This window comes from Antennarius striatus, chromosome 17 (genome assembly GCF_040054535.1).
Source record: "Antennarius striatus isolate MH-2024 chromosome 17, ASM4005453v1, whole genome shotgun sequence".
Classification (NCBI taxonomy): domain Eukaryota; kingdom Metazoa; phylum Chordata; class Actinopteri; order Lophiiformes; family Antennariidae; genus Antennarius; species Antennarius striatus.
Genome location: NC_090792.1, coordinates 17,384,258 through 17,401,469, shown reverse-complemented (window position 1 = coordinate 17,401,469; position 17,212 = coordinate 17,384,258). Strand labels below are relative to the sequence as shown.

Sequence of the window (17,212 nt, the reverse complement as noted above, 5' to 3'; positions counted from 1 at the left end):
ATCCTCTTATCTTACGATTTAATCTTTTAAATTCCTCAATTTGAGCGTTGGATCAAAGAATGGAGTCCTTACAAACTCAGAGGCCACAAGGTCCGCCTAATCTACTTGACTGGAGTACCGTCTCCCTGCAGAATGTCACATGATTCCTTTTTTGAGCGACCTCTCCAAGGATAAAGATGAAGACGATGCGGCTGATTTTAAAAATGCTTTAAATCTGTCTCCACATGAAGATTTAGTGTTTTTGTTGACCAAAACAAATGTTGATGCATTTAACACAGTAATTCCCAAAACACAGATATTTGTAGACTTCTTAAATAGACATATTCACAGCTTTTAAAACATTTTATGTCCATTTACTCTGTTGTTTTTAGTCACATTACTGTTTTTTATTATATGCACATCTTGCCTCACTGCACCGGGTTGGCACAGTGTCACATTCAGGGTGTGTTCATCACTCTTTTCCTAATGTTACCAGGGATCTAACCTTGAAAAGCTCAGTCCTGTTTGGACAGATCTTTATTCTAATCCCCCGCTCGCCCAAGATGGCCGTGATTTGACATGTTTGACGACGGCCTTCAGACAGAATGATTTACTTCAAATGAACCGTCACCTGTAAGGTCACCTGTTCTCTAATGATGACATGTTACTTCCTGTCAGACAAGCTAGAGTCCCCTTCAAATGACCCTGAGTGCGTCTGAAGGAGCACTAGAATACGTAGAGTGAGCGTTGGTTATACATCTCTACAACGCCTGAAGTGTTGTTGCTCAAAGCTGTTTTTCTGCAACTCCTAGTCAAGGTCACATTACTAAACGCTGAGCCTTGAAAAATACTAAACAAAGAACACCAGTGTGAGGCCGGCCAGAGGTCAATAAACTTGTCAGATCCTAAGTCGTTTCCTCTTTCTCTGATCCTTCACCTTCACCCCATCATTTCTCTCTGAACTCTTTTTTTTTTTCTTAGCTGAACACGAGACACCTCAAGTCTCAAATAGTTACTCAAGTGTCATCCATCAGTGGATTTCAGAATAGTAAATGATCTTTGATGCTACTTCTGAATCCTTTTTGGTGCCATAATGGAGGTCTTCAGCAGTGAGCCATGCACACACGGAAGATGAAAACGAAAAATGCTTCAAGTTTCGACTTATTAGCCGTCATGAACACCCAGATTATTGCCCTGGAGTTTGGGACCTCCACTATGACACCCAACATGTGTATTCCATCACCTGAAAGCTTGTCGCCCTCCCCCGTCCTCTCCCCCCATGTGATAATGTTGTGTGTCACCACGTGCTCCTTTGGCCTCCATCACTTCTTATTTCCTGCCCTTCTCCTCCCAACAGTCTTCAGGAGGCTCTCAGCCAAGCTTCCCAGCCTTCTACTTCCCAGGTGAAAGGTCAGCCATCCAGAACCCCGTCCCAGGTGACCGTGCTGAGCACAAGCACCTCCCTGCTGGCCAGGAACGGAAGCACACACCTGGAGGGGTCTCAGGACAAGGCCTCGACCGTGGGCGCTACCAGCTTGCAGGATGACTTCGGTAGGGGGGAGATTATTCAGATTAAGGAAATTAAGGAAGCTTGGCAGGATGAGGATCCACAGGAAATATTTGAATGCGTGTTTTCAGTAATAAGACTCTAGGACGGTTAAGAAGACGCTACAGGGGTTCTGATCATTTGAAATTGATTGAAATTGAGCCGTTCACAGATACGACAGTTGCAGTCGCAGCACTATTACCCCCGCCGGGCGGACTGACGTGGTCAGTGGTCAGTCAAAGCCGAGCGCCGTTATCCACGCTCCATTTATCTGAGACGGTGATACTGTCTGGAGCCAATGCTCGCTCTCACTTGGTCGTTACCCTTTGGTCGCCGCGTTTCTGATAACACTGAACATGTTTCACCCAACGGTTGTAAAAACAGGCAAGTTTTGTGATTTTTTTTTTACATTTGCATAAAGCATCTTCAGAAAATATCTTCCTTGGTATTTTTCTTCAGGGTAAATATGTCCTAATAATTTAACTTGGGTCCATATCAAATATATTTTTATCCCTAAGGACAGGAATTCCTGAATATTAATTTTTCGGTTGTGCAGTCTAGAAAATAACCTTCAGTTATTTGATTGAGAAACATGAGGAACGGACATAAAACCTTGTGCACACATTTTTTAGATTTGATTCTAATCTTTATTTGTTGGTTAACGCTGAACATCTCTTTAGGCCTGTGCTGACTGCAGTGTGGTTTCTCTTGATTTACTCATCTAAAACTAGAGGTAGGCGGATTAATTTGTCTGGCAGATTAATCAGCACAGATAACTCTGCGTACCTTGGCTCCACACTGTTAGAATATTGCACAACATCCACTGGTCAATATCCCAACCGGAATAACTGGATCTGAGGGAAAATAGTGGCTCGAACCGGAATGACCTTCTGCCGAGCGCCTCCTCCGAGGTCAAGCAGTCCTCCACATGTCTGTTTAGCTTGTCTGACTCCACTTAGTTTCATAAATATGAAATATGTCTGTTAATTAGAATTTTTTTAAAAATTCTGCACCGATACTGTACTTTGTTTATGGTTTTTTTGTGGCCCGCATCCCATTTTTCCAAGTTTCAGGTTTCATCCCTCCAGCAATCTGTGCATAGAGCTAAAATGCTAACTATGCTAACAAATCAGCCCATGGGAGAGTAGGTGAAAACAAAAGGATGCAAAATTAAAAATTACTCCCACTATTATCAGTATATATTCATTATTTTATAGCATTCCTCATCACTGAGTTTGATACGGGTTTTTATAATTATGTTTGCAGAAATTTTTATTCCCTGGACTCCTAAATTTGGCACATATTCAACCTTTTTCACTTTGCAGGAGATAAGAGTGATTTTTTTTTTTCATGATTTCTCTACTATTTTAAAAATGGGCTCCTGGTCGACGTCTAGTGATGACTTAAGATGCACCTCTTTATTTACAATTCACCGTCTTTCTCATATTATTTTTTCAATAGCCAAAATATTAAAAGCAGAGTGTGAGTTTGAATTGTAATCATGGTTTCATCAGCCTGAGTGGAAATAGTGTTGCCGTGGCAACAGTTTTATATTCCTCCTGTACTGTCAGGGAAAATGTAGAACATTAGCAATTATGGGAATCCGAACGCCGAGACAGAGGTCATTAAAATTTTGTCACTTCATTTAGTCTGTTAGTCGCGTTTCAACGACCCACTTGAAGTTTAATGTCAGTGTTTTCTGGTTCTCTCTTCTCTTTATTTTGGTGGCTTCTGGATTCAGATGTTATTATTTCTCATCATGGGATTTATTGCAATAAATCCCCTCTGGGGCGACAGGAATACAACGGGAACAACTTGACCGCTGCTCAAGATGAGCAGGAAATGACTGAGTCGATTATGGCCTCCGTGGGAGGAGGCACAGGCGCTCAATGATCCCATTAGCTCAGAGGAACACGCCACTGTTAGCAAAGTTATCTAATTCCACACATGTAGATTAATTATATTTATTCCCACAAAATAAAATTAATTTTTCTTTTTGATTTCCGAGTTCTAACTTTGCTCCTGTCTGTTTTACCAGGGACGCTCACGCCCTCTTTGTACGAGGTTCGCGGGTGTCACATCGGCCTGGGCAATTTTGAATCAGCAACCAGACGAGCCTCCAACAACGTATGGTTAGTGTCAAACTGATAATCCACTGAATGTGTTTTTCAGGTGGGATTTCAGATGATGAAATCCATCCTCTGGCTGCTGCTGTGTGTTTTCAACCCGACTGTGCAGAACTGAAAGAAGACATTTAACAAGTTAAATTCACTTTCATGTAATTTCGTGTGACATTAATGTTCAGGTGCTCTGTAGTGAAGCCTATCATCATCTACATGCTTTTGTTGCTGATCCACTTAATGCATGTCGAGCACTGCATGACACACTACAACATAATAAAGGTGGTATTTAACAATGCTGTTGGTGGCTGAGCTGAAATGGGTACCTGATTATTTATCCACACATCTGTTTGACTGAAGGAGAGAAAGAGCAGATTGTTGGTTATTAATATCTGGAACTGCAGTATTCTCCTGAAAGTGAAAAGGAGCAGGGGAAAAAAAAATCCTAAAATGTACAGAAGAGCTCCACTTTCGCTCCACATCATACAAAAATGTCATCATTTATTCACACATTTTTATGATGAAATCTTCACTCTAAACTAAAAGCGCGAACACACATCTTGTCTGAGGAACATGTGCAAAAAACAAAAAAAACAATTGCTGTCCTGAGGATTTCTTCGTGTCGTGTGAAAATAACATCATTATCTGTTTTGTTTCGTATTCAGGGAAAAATGATTAACTTGAAGGCGCCTTGGACTTGAGGAAATTGAAGGGATTTATCATTGGAAAGAAAAAAAAACGATAAGAATAACTGAAAATTAAATCAAGATATGATAAAAATGTAATTATTCTGAAGGAAAGCCAGAGATTGATCCAAAATCACAGAAGCAAAGCAATAACAAACTAAAAACAAGAAAATATTAAATGCCAGTGAAATATTTAAAAAGGATAGAAATAATTTGAGCAAGTGAGAAGAATATAAACTACCTAAAAGGTAGTTTTGACAATGAATTGACTTAATATCAATGTACTATTGTATGTTATAACCATACTTACACGTACTATTACACAACGGTGAACTTAGTTTATCCTATGATAAATGTTAACGTAACTCTTTGCTTGTTGGTTATTTGTCCACCATCTACTTGATCATTTTGTGTAGTTTGGTTTTCCATGGTTTCCCATTCTCCACACTGCCTACATTTTCTTCTAGCTCCATTATTATGTGAAATGGCTTTTTTTTTTTAAAATCCGCTATTGTACAGTACAAAAGCAGCGCAAACAGCGCGTCGGCTTTCTGGTTTGAGGTCACAAGGAAATGAATCATGATTTAATACAGTAAGTGCAGCAGATGCTTGTGCCTCATCAGTGTGCTCATTTTGTCTCATGCCCTACAGGGACACCGACTCCCACCTCTCCAGTTCTACCTCAGTTCGCTTCTACCCACATGACCTGGTGAGTGTCGGACCCAGTGAGTTCTGTGTGTCAGACTGAACCGTAAGAGAGAAGACAAATGGTTTCTTTATCTCTTTGCATGTCTGCTTGGCACATTTCAGCATCATATTTTTGGCATTCATGATTGTCAGTTTGAACAGAGTTCTTATTGTGTTAACTTTTGGCCTCCTTTTCGTTCAAATCACCCTTTCTTTTTACATCAGACCAAAAACGCATCATATTAAACTCCAGAAGACATTTAGCTGTTTTTTTAAACTTTTTTATTTTTACTGGCTTTCAATCCTATTCAGCTCTTCAGCCTGGCACCTACAGGTTTATCTGATTCGTGTTCTATATAAGCAACGAAGGGGAATTTAATTCTGTCACAAAAGCTTAAATCACTGTTGCAACAAGATTTCTAATCGCTGAGATTGGTGTCATGGTGACGGTACATCCTGACTTGTACTGATTTCTACCGCTAATCGTCCTGTTTAGCAGTCTGAGCGCTCAATTCATTCTTTATCTATTCAATCAAAATCCTATCATTAAAGATGCAAAAGAAGACTCAACAAAAACACTGTGGATTGTATTTCTATAAATACTAATAGTCCATAGTCAGTATAATTTGTCAAATTACCATATAAGGTGTGACATTATTCCAGCTCTACATGTTGTTCTCTCCTGCTAAAACTGGCTGCTGTGTCAGTTGTAGTCCTCAGAGCTGCTATAAATCAGCTTCTTATTTTAATACCTGTCGTCAGACTAACCTGTTCCGATCTTTGAGGCTGTAATCTGTCCCCAATCAGATGTCTAGCCATGATTACAGGAGCCCTGTTGACAACATCTGACCTGAGGTTTTTATTCAGGCATAACCCAGTCAGCTATAGATCCACTAGCACTTTAAGCTACAGCCTAATGAAACAACAACCAATATGAAATTGCAACTGCTGCTTGCCTCAAATGTTGACATCAGGTCAAATATTTATTGTAAACATGAATAAATGAGCATCAATAATCGTAATTGACCATTTGACAGATCTCGCTCCATCATATCCGTGCGAACCGTCTGTTGTCGATGGACCCGGAGCTGCTGGAGCAGCAGGATGGGGATTTGAGTCCAGATCTCCAGGATGCACCTCTGGGACAAGACGATCCTGCAGCGACGGCTGCGGCGGGCAAGTCCAGGCAGTACTACCGCCTGTGGCTGCTGCCGTTCCTCTGGGTCGGCCTGCACTTCGATCGGTTAACCCTGTTGGCACTGTTTGACAGGTCAGATGGTCCAGCCAGCATTGAAAGCATTTCAGAAAAGCATAATGTTGAACTAATACTGTATTATTGTGCATCTACTACAATATCTGATGAAGATCTCCACCAACAGGAATCCCCACAACAATGATCAGAAAACTAGTCCACGTCAATATCCCTGCTTTTACCTCAGTTTGGTCTACAGGACGTAAACTGTTAGCGTCTGACTTTTTTTAGCTGGATGCAAACTTATAAATTCATAATATAGAATAATAACACTTCTGTATCTAACAAACACAAATAAATTATAGTATTTTCCGCACTATAAGGAGCATCTTAAAGTTTTTAATTTTTCTCAAATACCAATAGTGCGCCTTATAATCCAGTGCGCCTACGGAAAATGCTGTATTTGATCAGGTCGATCCTTATGAAATGAAGAGCAGTCAAACTCACAAACTCAAGTCTGAGGCAGCAGGAAGCACAACACTAGAGCGTCCTACCCTAAACCACTAGAACCAGGATTGATTGGAGTTCCTGGAAGCATCTGAGGAGCTACGTCGCTATCTGCACTCTCCCGACACAAAAGGAAACTTCACGTACTTACTCGAATATTTACTGGCGGAACAAATCTTACTGCGGAACAGTTTGTTCTGAATTAGTTCTACTCTACTTGTGTCCTGTACATCCAACGTCTTGGAATTTTATGTGTTGTGTTTCTTGTTGATTTTCTTGCATCCTGACTTTTTTTTTTTCCTTCTCATTGTTCCAGGAACCGGGAGGTGTTGGAGAACGTGCTGGCCGTAGTGTTGGCCGTCCTGGTGGCCTTCCTGGGGTCAGTGCTGCTGGTCCACGGCTTCTTCACAGACATTTGGGTCTTTCAGTTCTGCCTCGTCATCGCAAGTTGCCAGTATTCCTTACTAAAGGTGAATAATTGATTTTAGAACATTATTAGACCATAAGAAGTGAGATAACTAGACCACTTCAGAGTTGTTGTTTTTTAAAATGATAATCTGTATTGAATTACTGTATAGCATTGGATCTATATTCTGAATTTGACCTGTTAATTTATTTATTCAACCACTGAAATGTTTGCTGGATGTATATCAGACTTTATTAATGGGGTCACCTTTGTCTTTTTTTTGAATGGCAGAGCGTCCAACCAGACTCCTCATCACCTCGACACGTAAGTAATCATAGCAGCGATTAATCATCCTTCACTGCGACACCTTCAAGGGTCACTAAAATATCAGAAGATCAACTTCAAGATCAAATCTGAGATTTGATCTTGAAGTTGATATTTAATATTCTGTAATATAACTCACACAGTAAACGAACAAAAAGTAACAAAAAGATGTTAAAAATTCAGCTAAATAACTGCCGATGTTCACAGACAAAACATTTTTTGTTAGCTTTTATGAGGAAAAAAATTATCTCAGAGAACTTTAAATAGCTTTTAGAACAGGACTTTAATTCCCCCCACAACAATTAGCTCTGACAATTTATGTCTTTCTGTGAGCAGCATATTTATTGTGCTTTACCTCTGGAGACCAAGGTCTGCAGACTAGTGTCGACACATTGATTTCGTATTTTACGCTTGTATGTACACAGATAAAGGCGTTTGCTTTGACGTCTTTTCACTTCAATCCAAAATATTTCCGTGCTGCTGGTTTATTCCCCAGAGGAAAATAAATATCCTCATCGTGTTTTTCTTGGCTGCCTTCCATCATCTGCCCGGCACTAACAAGTTACGCTGTGGGATTTACAGAATCTTGCCAAATGTCAGATGATTATACACACGGATGTTTTCACGTCATTTAGTATTGGATGGAGATCAGCAGATGGTTGCTCACCTTTAAGGTCGAGTTAGGGCTTCAAAATATGGAAAAATGGTTCAACCGATATAATATTTATATTTATTATAATTTCCTTTCTGTGACTTCCTGAAAATGAAGTCTCTGTCCCCCGTGAGCTTTGTAAATTCCCGTTCTTGCGTCACGCTGCTCTGAAACGACGTCTTTTATTAATGCAGCTTCTTCTCGGCTGCAGGCACAAGCTTTAAATAGCCGGTCACAGTTTAGACCGCATCCCGCTCTCTCACTCTTAGTCTCCTCGTCTTCTCCAGCCCTCCCACCATCCCATCTTTCCCTTCTCCCCACCTCACCTCACCTGTTTCCCTCCTTTTTTCCAAGACCATAATGACATATTTTATGCAAACCTGCTCTGTTTTAATCAGCTTGTTGGTGTGTAAAATGTCACTTCGGTGAAGAAGCGGTGCGGTTCGTAGTCTCTTGGGTCACAACCTTCACACCGCAGACACACTTCCTCTCAGTCGCATTCTCTCTTGTGAAACCTCACGCTTGTGATGATAGTTCTGTTTATACCTGTGTTATTGTCTCTGGAATTCACTCGACAGTAAAGGTAAAGAATAAGAGAACTCTTCTCGGAACAGTTGAGCAGTTAACGTAATTTTTTTTGTCCCTAGACATCCTAAATTTGCCATTATCCAGTCTAAAAAATAAAAAATAAGACATTTATATTTGGATGTTTTCCATTTTTCATTGTCTCATTTAAATTTACAGAGTGCTGAGATGTGTTTTACCACTATAGAAACACTGGCCTCTATGAAGCAGTTCTTACAACTGTTTCTCTGTCTTTGCAGGGCCACAATCGTATCATAGCATACAGCCGGCCCGTCTACTTCTGCCTGTGCTGTGGCCTCATTTGGCTGCTCCACTACGGCAGTCTGAGGACAACCTCGTCCCGCTTCACCCTCTATGGAGTCGCTCTCACCAGCTCTCTGGTCCTCGCCTCGGCCCGGGACCTCGTCATCGGTGAGTTGTCACCAACAGTAGTTATATATAGGCAAACCCCTGTTTAAAAATTCTAAACCAATTCTTTCTTTCCAAGTGGAGCTATTCAAGTCCTGTGATGGAAAATTACAGTGTCGTCTTTTTTCATTATTGTGTAAACCTATCACAAGAAACGGAACAGAAAGATCACTGAATACAGAAATGAAACATGTTAAAGCAAAATATAAAAGTACAGTGTTGTGCAAAAGTCTGAGAAAAATCAAATCAATATTCTTATTTTGCTTTTTTTTTTTTTTTTACACCTCGATAAAAATTTTGCACAGTACTAGAAGTTGTGTTTTGTAGATAGGGGGATAAATCTGTCCTGCTTTATTAAAACAATACATCAAAAGTGATTTAATTAGTTTTAGTGATTTTGGCTGCCAGGTTATGAAACATCAAAGTACAACAGGAGATTAATGGCCCAAATTTTCAGTGATGGCTGGAAAATTACTCTGGAAGCAGGAAAAAATGATGCGGTCATCAACGCTAAATACAAATCAAGCTGCGATTACATGGTAGGAAGTGGGTTTAAGGGAGTATTAAAACCACTTGTCATCAATCAATAATCTTCGTCACTGTTGCCCTGGAGACGTGTGCAACAATGTGAACCCGACATTTTTCGGAGCTCACAGTTTAAAGATGATCAGCACATTGTATCCCACTGACTTCACTGTCTCCTTATGTTTCCAGTCTTCACTCTGTGCTTCCCCATCATCTTCTTCGTGGGGCTGTTGCCTCAAGTCAACACGTTCGTCATGTACCTCTTTGAGCAGCTGGACATCCACGTGTTCGGAGGCAACGGTGAGTGAGCTGCCGCTGCTGGAGTGACTTTGTTCTCCACAAAATGAGACAATAAACACTCCTTACACTTGCCTTATGTATTATGAGAGTGCCGCTTTGCAGTCTGCTGAGCGTGGCGCCCGTCAGGCTGCATGACCTCACGACTGACATCCCCCCCTTGCCCTCTGCAGCTTCCACCAGCCTCCTGTCAGCACTGTACAGCATCCTCCGCAGCATCGTCACCGTCGCGCTGCTGTATGGCTTCTGCTACGGAGCTCTGAAGGTGAGTCCAACTGTAAGAAGTCGATCATTTAATGTTAATGTCCAGGTACATGACAGCATTTAATGCTCTTCTTGTTTACGTTACGTATTTGTCTTTTGTCTTTCAGTATAACCAGACTATCACTACTTTATTAATATCACTTGTTCCACACGTGGTATTTAATTTAAAATCCACATTTCAGCATATTTTTAAACTAAGGCTGCACGGCTTTTAGCAGTAATACATATCCGTTTGGGGACTTTTCTGCACCAGAACCGTGTGCAGCTGGGAGAAACAATTACATTACAGAATGTAAAAATAATGGGGCTTGAAAAAAATAATGCTAACATTATGTTAAAACCCTGGTTTTGTTTTTTGTTTCTGTGTGTCTCAGGAGACCTGGGAGCCTCATCACATCCCGGTCTTGTTTTCGGTGTTCTGCGGCCTGTTGGTGGCGGTGTCGTACCACCTGAGCCGGCAGAGCAGCGACCCCTCTGTCCTCCTGTGAGTCCTGCAGCGCCTCCGACAGAAAACCTTTTCAGGCTTGGAGCGTGTTTGTTTCTTCAGATGTGGAGACTCAAACAGTGACAGATTATTTACAGTTATGAGAGAAAAAAATCTGATTGTGACCATTCGAACCAACTCAGGTTTTTTGCCACTTTGTGTTACAGCTCACTGATACAGACCAAGATTTTACCCAATTTGAAAGACAAGAACCCAGAGGACCCGCTTTCAGAAGTACAGGATCCTCTACCTGAGAAGCTCAGGGCCTCAGTGGTGAGTTGACGTCGGGTCACCAAAACATAGCAATAAAATGGGGACCAACAAAATTATTGGCGATCACTCTTTTCCCCCCTGCCTATCCTCATCTGTGTGTGCTGTTGAATCCACAGAATGAGCGTCTGCAGTCCGACCTGATCGTGTGTGTGGTCATTGCTGTCCTTTACTTCGCCATCCACGTCAGCACCGTCTTCATTGCACTACAGGTACAGAGTGGAGACTCATCTTCCCTTGTATAAAATCCCAAAAACTTCAAATCCACTGTCTCCTGGTCCCACAGCCTTTCCTCAGCTACGTCCTGTATGCGTTGTTGGGGACGGTGGCGCTGCTCACCCACTACCTGCTGCCCCAGCTCCGAAAGCAACTGCCCTGGTACTGCTTCTCCCACCCTCTGCTCAAAACCAAGGAGTACTATCAGTTTGAAGTCAGGGGTAAGTAAGTCAGCAACCAAAAGTCAGCTTTAGAATTATGAAGGTCTTTTATATTTAACAAGTGTTGGGGGGGAAAATCTGGTTTATTTCCTTACATGAGGCAAAAGTTGAATCAAGTAATTACATATTTTATATTTATTGCTGATATCAATCAATAAAATATATTGATAATCATTTTTATGCTTGTTTTTGGGTTATTTCCAGCTGTTTTATTTTTTACTCAAGAAGGCATTGGCACATTGGGCCAAAAAAAACAGTAAAAGCCCCAAACAACTGGAGACAGATTTGTAATTGATAGACTGATAGTAACACTGCCATCTAGCTGTCAGGGGTTTAAACACAATAATATAGAATGGCCCACAAACACAAGCCTTTGCATGTGAATTATCAATAAAAGACTGTTTTGAAGAATCATAAATACCACAAAAAAATATTATGGGATCTCAAGTGTGTCGATATGCTCTTACACCCTTCGTCAACCCTGTTTGGACTAATTGTCTTTGACTAGACTTCGCCTCTGTCTCTCCTCAGACGCTGCTCACGTCATGTGGTTTGAAAAGCTTCACGTTTGGCTGCTGTTTCTGGAAAAGAATGTTCTCTATCCGCTCGTCATCCTCAATGAGCTGAGCGGCAGCGCGCGAGAGCTCGCCAGTCCGAAGAGACTCGACACAGAGTGAGAATTCAATCTATTGTCACAAGAGACATGAGGCAAACTATTAAGATGCTTTTATTGTCAGGATGGGTGACGTTAGACCTTAAAACCAACTCGAATGTGTTTCTACTTGAGAGACTCGAACACATGTTGAGAAAAAACATTTTATAGTGATGTTAACTAATATTAATCTTCACTAACATGATGCTACACTTTTCACTATGCAGTATAAGAAAAAATTTATACATGTGTTTGTTTTACTATTCGCTTACACTATAACGTCATCGGAAATCTCCTGCAGGGTCGGCGCTCTGATGATCACCGTGGCAGGTCTGAAGCTCCTTCGTTCTTCCTACAGCAGCCCGACCTACCAGTATGTGACCATCCTCTTCACCATCCTCTTCTTCACCTTCGACTACCGCCACATGTCGGAGACGCTGCTGCTCGACCTCTTCCTCATGTCCATCGTCTTCAGCAAGGTGGGAGAGAGTACGCTGTACGGTAGCTACATGCACGCTCGTTTCCATTCTGAATCAGCTGTTAACATGTGATGTAATGCGGTCTGTTGTTTACAAAAGTGATGGATGTGTTTTCTGATCTCCATGGTTACCATACGGCAGCATTTCTTCCATTTCATGTACTTGTTTGAATTGGTAGTTGCTTCTTTCCTTTAGTTCTAGGCATCCATTATGCATGTTTATATTTTTCTAGTAATTTCTGGAGATTTTTGGCTTTTTTGTGTGTGTGTTGAGTCTTTCTTATGTATTTGATTTTTCTACAGATGTGGGAGCTGTTCTACAAGCTGCACTTTGTCTACACCTACATCGCCCCTTGGCAGATCACGTGGGGCTCGGCCTTCCACGCCTTTGCTCAACCCTTTGCTGTGCCTCGTATCCTTTTAACGTGTGGCACGTAAAAAGATCTGTAGCACAGTCTGCTGTGAATCCTGTCTGTGTTTTTATTGACGTGTTGCTGCGTGCATGCAAAGGTTAGCAAAATCTGTTTTTGTCTCACTGTTATCGGGCGTATCTATTAATTGTGAAGCTCACTTCCTGTTCAACGATCCTTGACCTGAGGCCAACCAGACTCCGCCATGCTGTTTGTTCAAGCTGTGGTGTCAGCGGTCTTCTCCACTCCCCTCAACCCCTTCCTGGGCAGCGCCATCTTCATCACCTCCTATGTCCGTCCTGTGAAATTCTGGGAGAGAGACTACAAGTAGGGACATGTTTAAAAAATATAAAAATAAAAATACCACTGCTCTAATTTTACTTTTTTTTCATATTCCCATGAAATCTGTGATTTTTACGTTTGCAGCACGAAAAGGGTGGATCACTCTAACACTCGACTGGCCTCTCAGCTGGACAGAAATCCAGGTGTGACACAACACCTTCAGCTGCACTTCATCTTTGACGTCCTGAATTTCTATAGGCAGTAATATATCTGTGTTTAATCAAATTGGGAGAATCTAGATGATCTTGTTTAAGTCACACATTGTTCTAAAGACTAAAAGAAGTATATTTTCTTTCTTTTGCTTTAATGCAACAAAATCCCTTTTCTCCATCATTCTTGTTCTTCCCAGGCTCCGATGACAACAATCTGAACTCCATCTTTTATGAACACTTGACCCGCTCGCTGCAGCACAGCCTGTGCGGCGACCTCCTCCTGGGCCGATGGGGTAACTTCAGCACTGGGGATTGCTTCATCCTGGCCTCTGACTACTTAAACGCTCTGGTGCATCTCATAGAGATCGGTAACGGCCTGGTCACCTTTCAGCTCCGAGGACTGGAGTTCAGAGGTGAGAGGTCGCGGATCAAAACGAATAATGTTTTTTAAATTGACCTCAATCTGTATTTTGAAGAACAACTACTTATTTCATAGGGAATTAAAAACGTTTTTTCAGAACTTCCAGTAGGGCTTTCAGAACACGTTAGCCAGCTTGTGTTTTATCTTTATTGTGAATCACACCTGTGCATGACTTATCAGTGTGACTTATCAGTGTGACTTATCAGCGTGACTTCAGCGCATGACCTTCTGCTACGTAACAAAGCTGATGAAATGCGTTGGCACACATCTGCAGACAGCAGCTTTTCAACTGTCACTGTTGTTAATATAAACTTGTAATCAACACTGGGTTGTTGTTTTTTTTTATAGCTGTCAAGACGGTAATGTTTGCATATTTGTCATTTTGGGGGGGTCAAGCTCATCAAACATTGATCACAATCTGGAAAAAGAGCTAGATACAGGTTCTACACAAGCGTTGTGTTCATCACATTTATGTATGAGATTCAGACAGGACAGTTACCATAGTTACACTTTATAGAATTAACATGGAAGCTCTGGTGTCCCTTCGCAGGAACGTACTGCCAGCAGAGAGAAGTGGAGGCCATTACTGAGGGGGTGGAGGAAGATGAGGGCTGCTGCTGCTGCGAGCCGGGACACCTCCCTCACATCCTCTCCTTTAATGCTGCTTTCGGGCAGCGCTGGCTGGCCTGGGAGGTGCTGGTCACCAAATACGTTCTGGAGGGCTACAGCATCACCGATAACAGCGCCGCCTCCATGCTGCAGATGTTCGACCTGCGGCGCATCCTGACCACCTACTATGTCAAGGTCAGTGGGATGCAGTCAGACTGTCACAAAGTGTGTGTAACTTTGTAAATGTGCCGTGATGTAAACTGATCGTCTCCTCCTGGACACAGGGCATCATCTATTATGTGATTGCTTCACCCAAACTGGAAGAGTGGCTTGCCAATGAGACCATGAAAGAAGGCCTACGGGGATGCGGAGAGAGGAACTACGTGGACCTGGATCCCACCTTCAATCCCAATATTGATGAAGACTATGACCATCGGCTAGCAGGCATCTCCAGAGACAGTTTCTGTATCGTCTACCTGAGCTGGATCCAGTACTGCAACTCCCGAAGGACGAAGGTAAGATTTGGTTATGATTAGCTCAGTTATTAGGAGATGTTTATCCAATAACAGTTGACACTAATTAGTAAAGTAAAGAGAAAAAGTACAAGATCATAGCATGACATATGCAACAAATGGGATGTGAGCGTCATGAATCTTCTGTATCTGTGCTGCTCTGTAGCCTCTGGATTGTGAGAAGGACTCGGCTCTGGTGCTGCTCTGCTTCGGCCTGTGTGTGCTGGGAAGGAGAGCTCTGGGAACAGCAGCCCATCACATGTCCAGGTCATCAAGTTAACCTTTTTACACCTTCACATGTGTTTAACTACAGTGCATAAACATAAATGTATCTATGTAAGTATTGGGTCATTGTAAGAACGAATCTAGATCACACTGGAAAGGAGAGTACCAGCTCTAGGCATGTAGGAGCTGCTCCCAGCGGAGTGTGGATCAATTAAATTACACATTCGTCTTCCAAATTTAACATCGGCAAAGCTTGTGAACAACAACATGAAAAAAACAATAATTTAATCCTTGTTACATGGTTGATCTTGGAGGGTAAACGGAGCCCAGATCTCAATCTGTCTCCTCAGTTTAAGACATATTGAGCTAATTTTGCTCTGCTTTGAATTAGCTGATAATTACAATCCCACATTTTTGCAGACATTGATTCTACACTACCTCCTCCTGGTGGAAAAAGAATGATCTGCTTAGGTAACATTTTGGCACAGAATCCAAATAAGGTGCATATCCCTGTTAGATCTTCCCTCTAACAGGCTGTGTAAAAGAGCTGATAAGTTTTCCACAGATTTTCCTGCAATTATTTCACCATAAAAGACTTAAAAAGAAAGAATGAAGGCACAGGAAGTCTTGATTTCACATGGCAGTCATTTAATGGGAATAGGAAACGAATCTAACTGATAATGAAATTAGACTGGAAGAACATGGAAAGAGATGAAGAGACTTTATGATTAAAGACTGAACTATTTGTCTTCAACCTCTTCTCCACATCACAGCAATCTGGAGTCTTTCCTTTACGGACTTCACGCATTATTTAAGGGAGATTTCCGCATCTCCTCAGTGCGAGACGAGTGGATCTTCGCCGACATGGAGCTCCTCAGAAAAGTTGTGGTTCCTGGAATCCGAATGTCCCTCAAACTACACCAGGTGAGACGCGAAAGGTGTCATGAGAACCACATCTGACCTCATTCTCACTGTCAAATTGTATTTTTAACTGAATGCTGTTGTTTCTAAGGACCACTTCACGTCCCCTGATGAGTATGACGAGCCAGCAGTTCTTTTTGAAGCTATTTCCACCCACCAGCAGAACATGGTCATCGCTCATGAGGGAGACCCGGCTTGGAGGAGCGCCGTACTGTCCAACGCGCCATCGCTTCTCGCCCTACGCCACGTCCTCGATGAAGGAACCAATGAGTACAAAATCATTATGCTGAATCGACGATACCTCAGCTTCCGGGTCATCAAAGTGAGAACCGAGTAAAACGAGCCTGGAACTCCTTGATTGTTGCTTTTTGCTGAGACGTAATGACTAAACGGGAGTTGAACTTCATGTCTGCAGGTGAATAAAGAGTGTGTCCGAGGCCTTTGGGCGGGGCAGCAGCAGGAGCTGGTCTTCCTGAGAAACAGAAACCCGGAGCGTGGGAGCATTCAGAACGCCAAGCAGGCTCTGCGAAACATGATCAATTCTTCCTGCGACCAGCCCATTGGGTATCCCATCTACGTGTCGCCGCTGACAACCTCCTACTGCAACTCCCACCCCCAGCTCGGACACATCCTGGGGGGGCCTATCAGCATTGCAAATATCCGAAACTTTGTCGTCAGGACGTGGAACAGGTTGGAAAGTCTCTATAGTTCTCTGTTTTATTAAAACGTAATTAAGTAGTAAAAGAAAATAGTGGAAATAATCCCTGTGTTTGTTCAAATTTATTAACACATTTGTACAAATTGTCTTTTGTAGATTACGGAAAGGTTGCGGCGCCGGCTGCAACAGCGGTGGGAATATCGAGGATCCAGATGCGGGGGGGCTGTCCTGTAGCAGCGGGAATGGGATGGGAGGCGACTCTCAGCAGAGCTCGGTGTCGCACGGTGGGACCTCAGGCCCCGCCCCCTCCCACTCGTACCAGCCGCACCCTCTGGGTGAGAAACATCAGGGCTGACATCCTGTTTAATGAAGTCTAGGATTGAAAGAGTTCACTCCCTACTGACTCCTTAAAAGAATCTAAATGCACTCATTTTGATTTTTTTTTTTTTAAATCCAATTAGTT

The 17,212-nt window shown here is 42.2% G+C and overlaps 1 protein-coding gene across 1 annotated transcript in view; it reads left to right on the top strand.

The window, feature by feature from the left end:
* pcnx1 (pecanex 1) overlaps positions 1 to 17,212 on the top strand; it is a 31,184-nt gene that overhangs the window by 11,442 nt on the left and 2,530 nt on the right. Inside the window, exons 8-33 of the mRNA XM_068338326.1 lie at positions 1,337 to 1,530; positions 3,564 to 3,657; positions 4,983 to 5,040; positions 6,056 to 6,288; positions 7,034 to 7,187; positions 7,415 to 7,447; positions 8,924 to 9,095; positions 9,807 to 9,917; positions 10,088 to 10,179; positions 10,553 to 10,662; positions 10,830 to 10,935; positions 11,052 to 11,144; positions 11,219 to 11,369; positions 11,901 to 12,042; positions 12,323 to 12,500; positions 12,803 to 12,911; positions 13,107 to 13,236; positions 13,336 to 13,394; positions 13,601 to 13,816; positions 14,375 to 14,628; positions 14,718 to 14,948; positions 15,112 to 15,212; positions 15,944 to 16,094; positions 16,183 to 16,413; positions 16,507 to 16,781; positions 16,906 to 17,084. Coding sequence (XP_068194427.1) covers positions 1,337 to 1,530; positions 3,564 to 3,657; positions 4,983 to 5,040; positions 6,056 to 6,288; positions 7,034 to 7,187; positions 7,415 to 7,447; positions 8,924 to 9,095; positions 9,807 to 9,917; positions 10,088 to 10,179; positions 10,553 to 10,662; positions 10,830 to 10,935; positions 11,052 to 11,144; positions 11,219 to 11,369; positions 11,901 to 12,042; positions 12,323 to 12,500; positions 12,803 to 12,911; positions 13,107 to 13,236; positions 13,336 to 13,394; positions 13,601 to 13,816; positions 14,375 to 14,628; positions 14,718 to 14,948; positions 15,112 to 15,212; positions 15,944 to 16,094; positions 16,183 to 16,413; positions 16,507 to 16,781; positions 16,906 to 17,084 — 3,857 coding nt within the window. The remainder of the gene's footprint in view (positions 1 to 1,336; positions 1,531 to 3,563; positions 3,658 to 4,982; positions 5,041 to 6,055; positions 6,289 to 7,033; positions 7,188 to 7,414; positions 7,448 to 8,923; positions 9,096 to 9,806; positions 9,918 to 10,087; positions 10,180 to 10,552; positions 10,663 to 10,829; positions 10,936 to 11,051; positions 11,145 to 11,218; positions 11,370 to 11,900; positions 12,043 to 12,322; positions 12,501 to 12,802; positions 12,912 to 13,106; positions 13,237 to 13,335; positions 13,395 to 13,600; positions 13,817 to 14,374; positions 14,629 to 14,717; positions 14,949 to 15,111; positions 15,213 to 15,943; positions 16,095 to 16,182; positions 16,414 to 16,506; positions 16,782 to 16,905; positions 17,085 to 17,212) is intronic.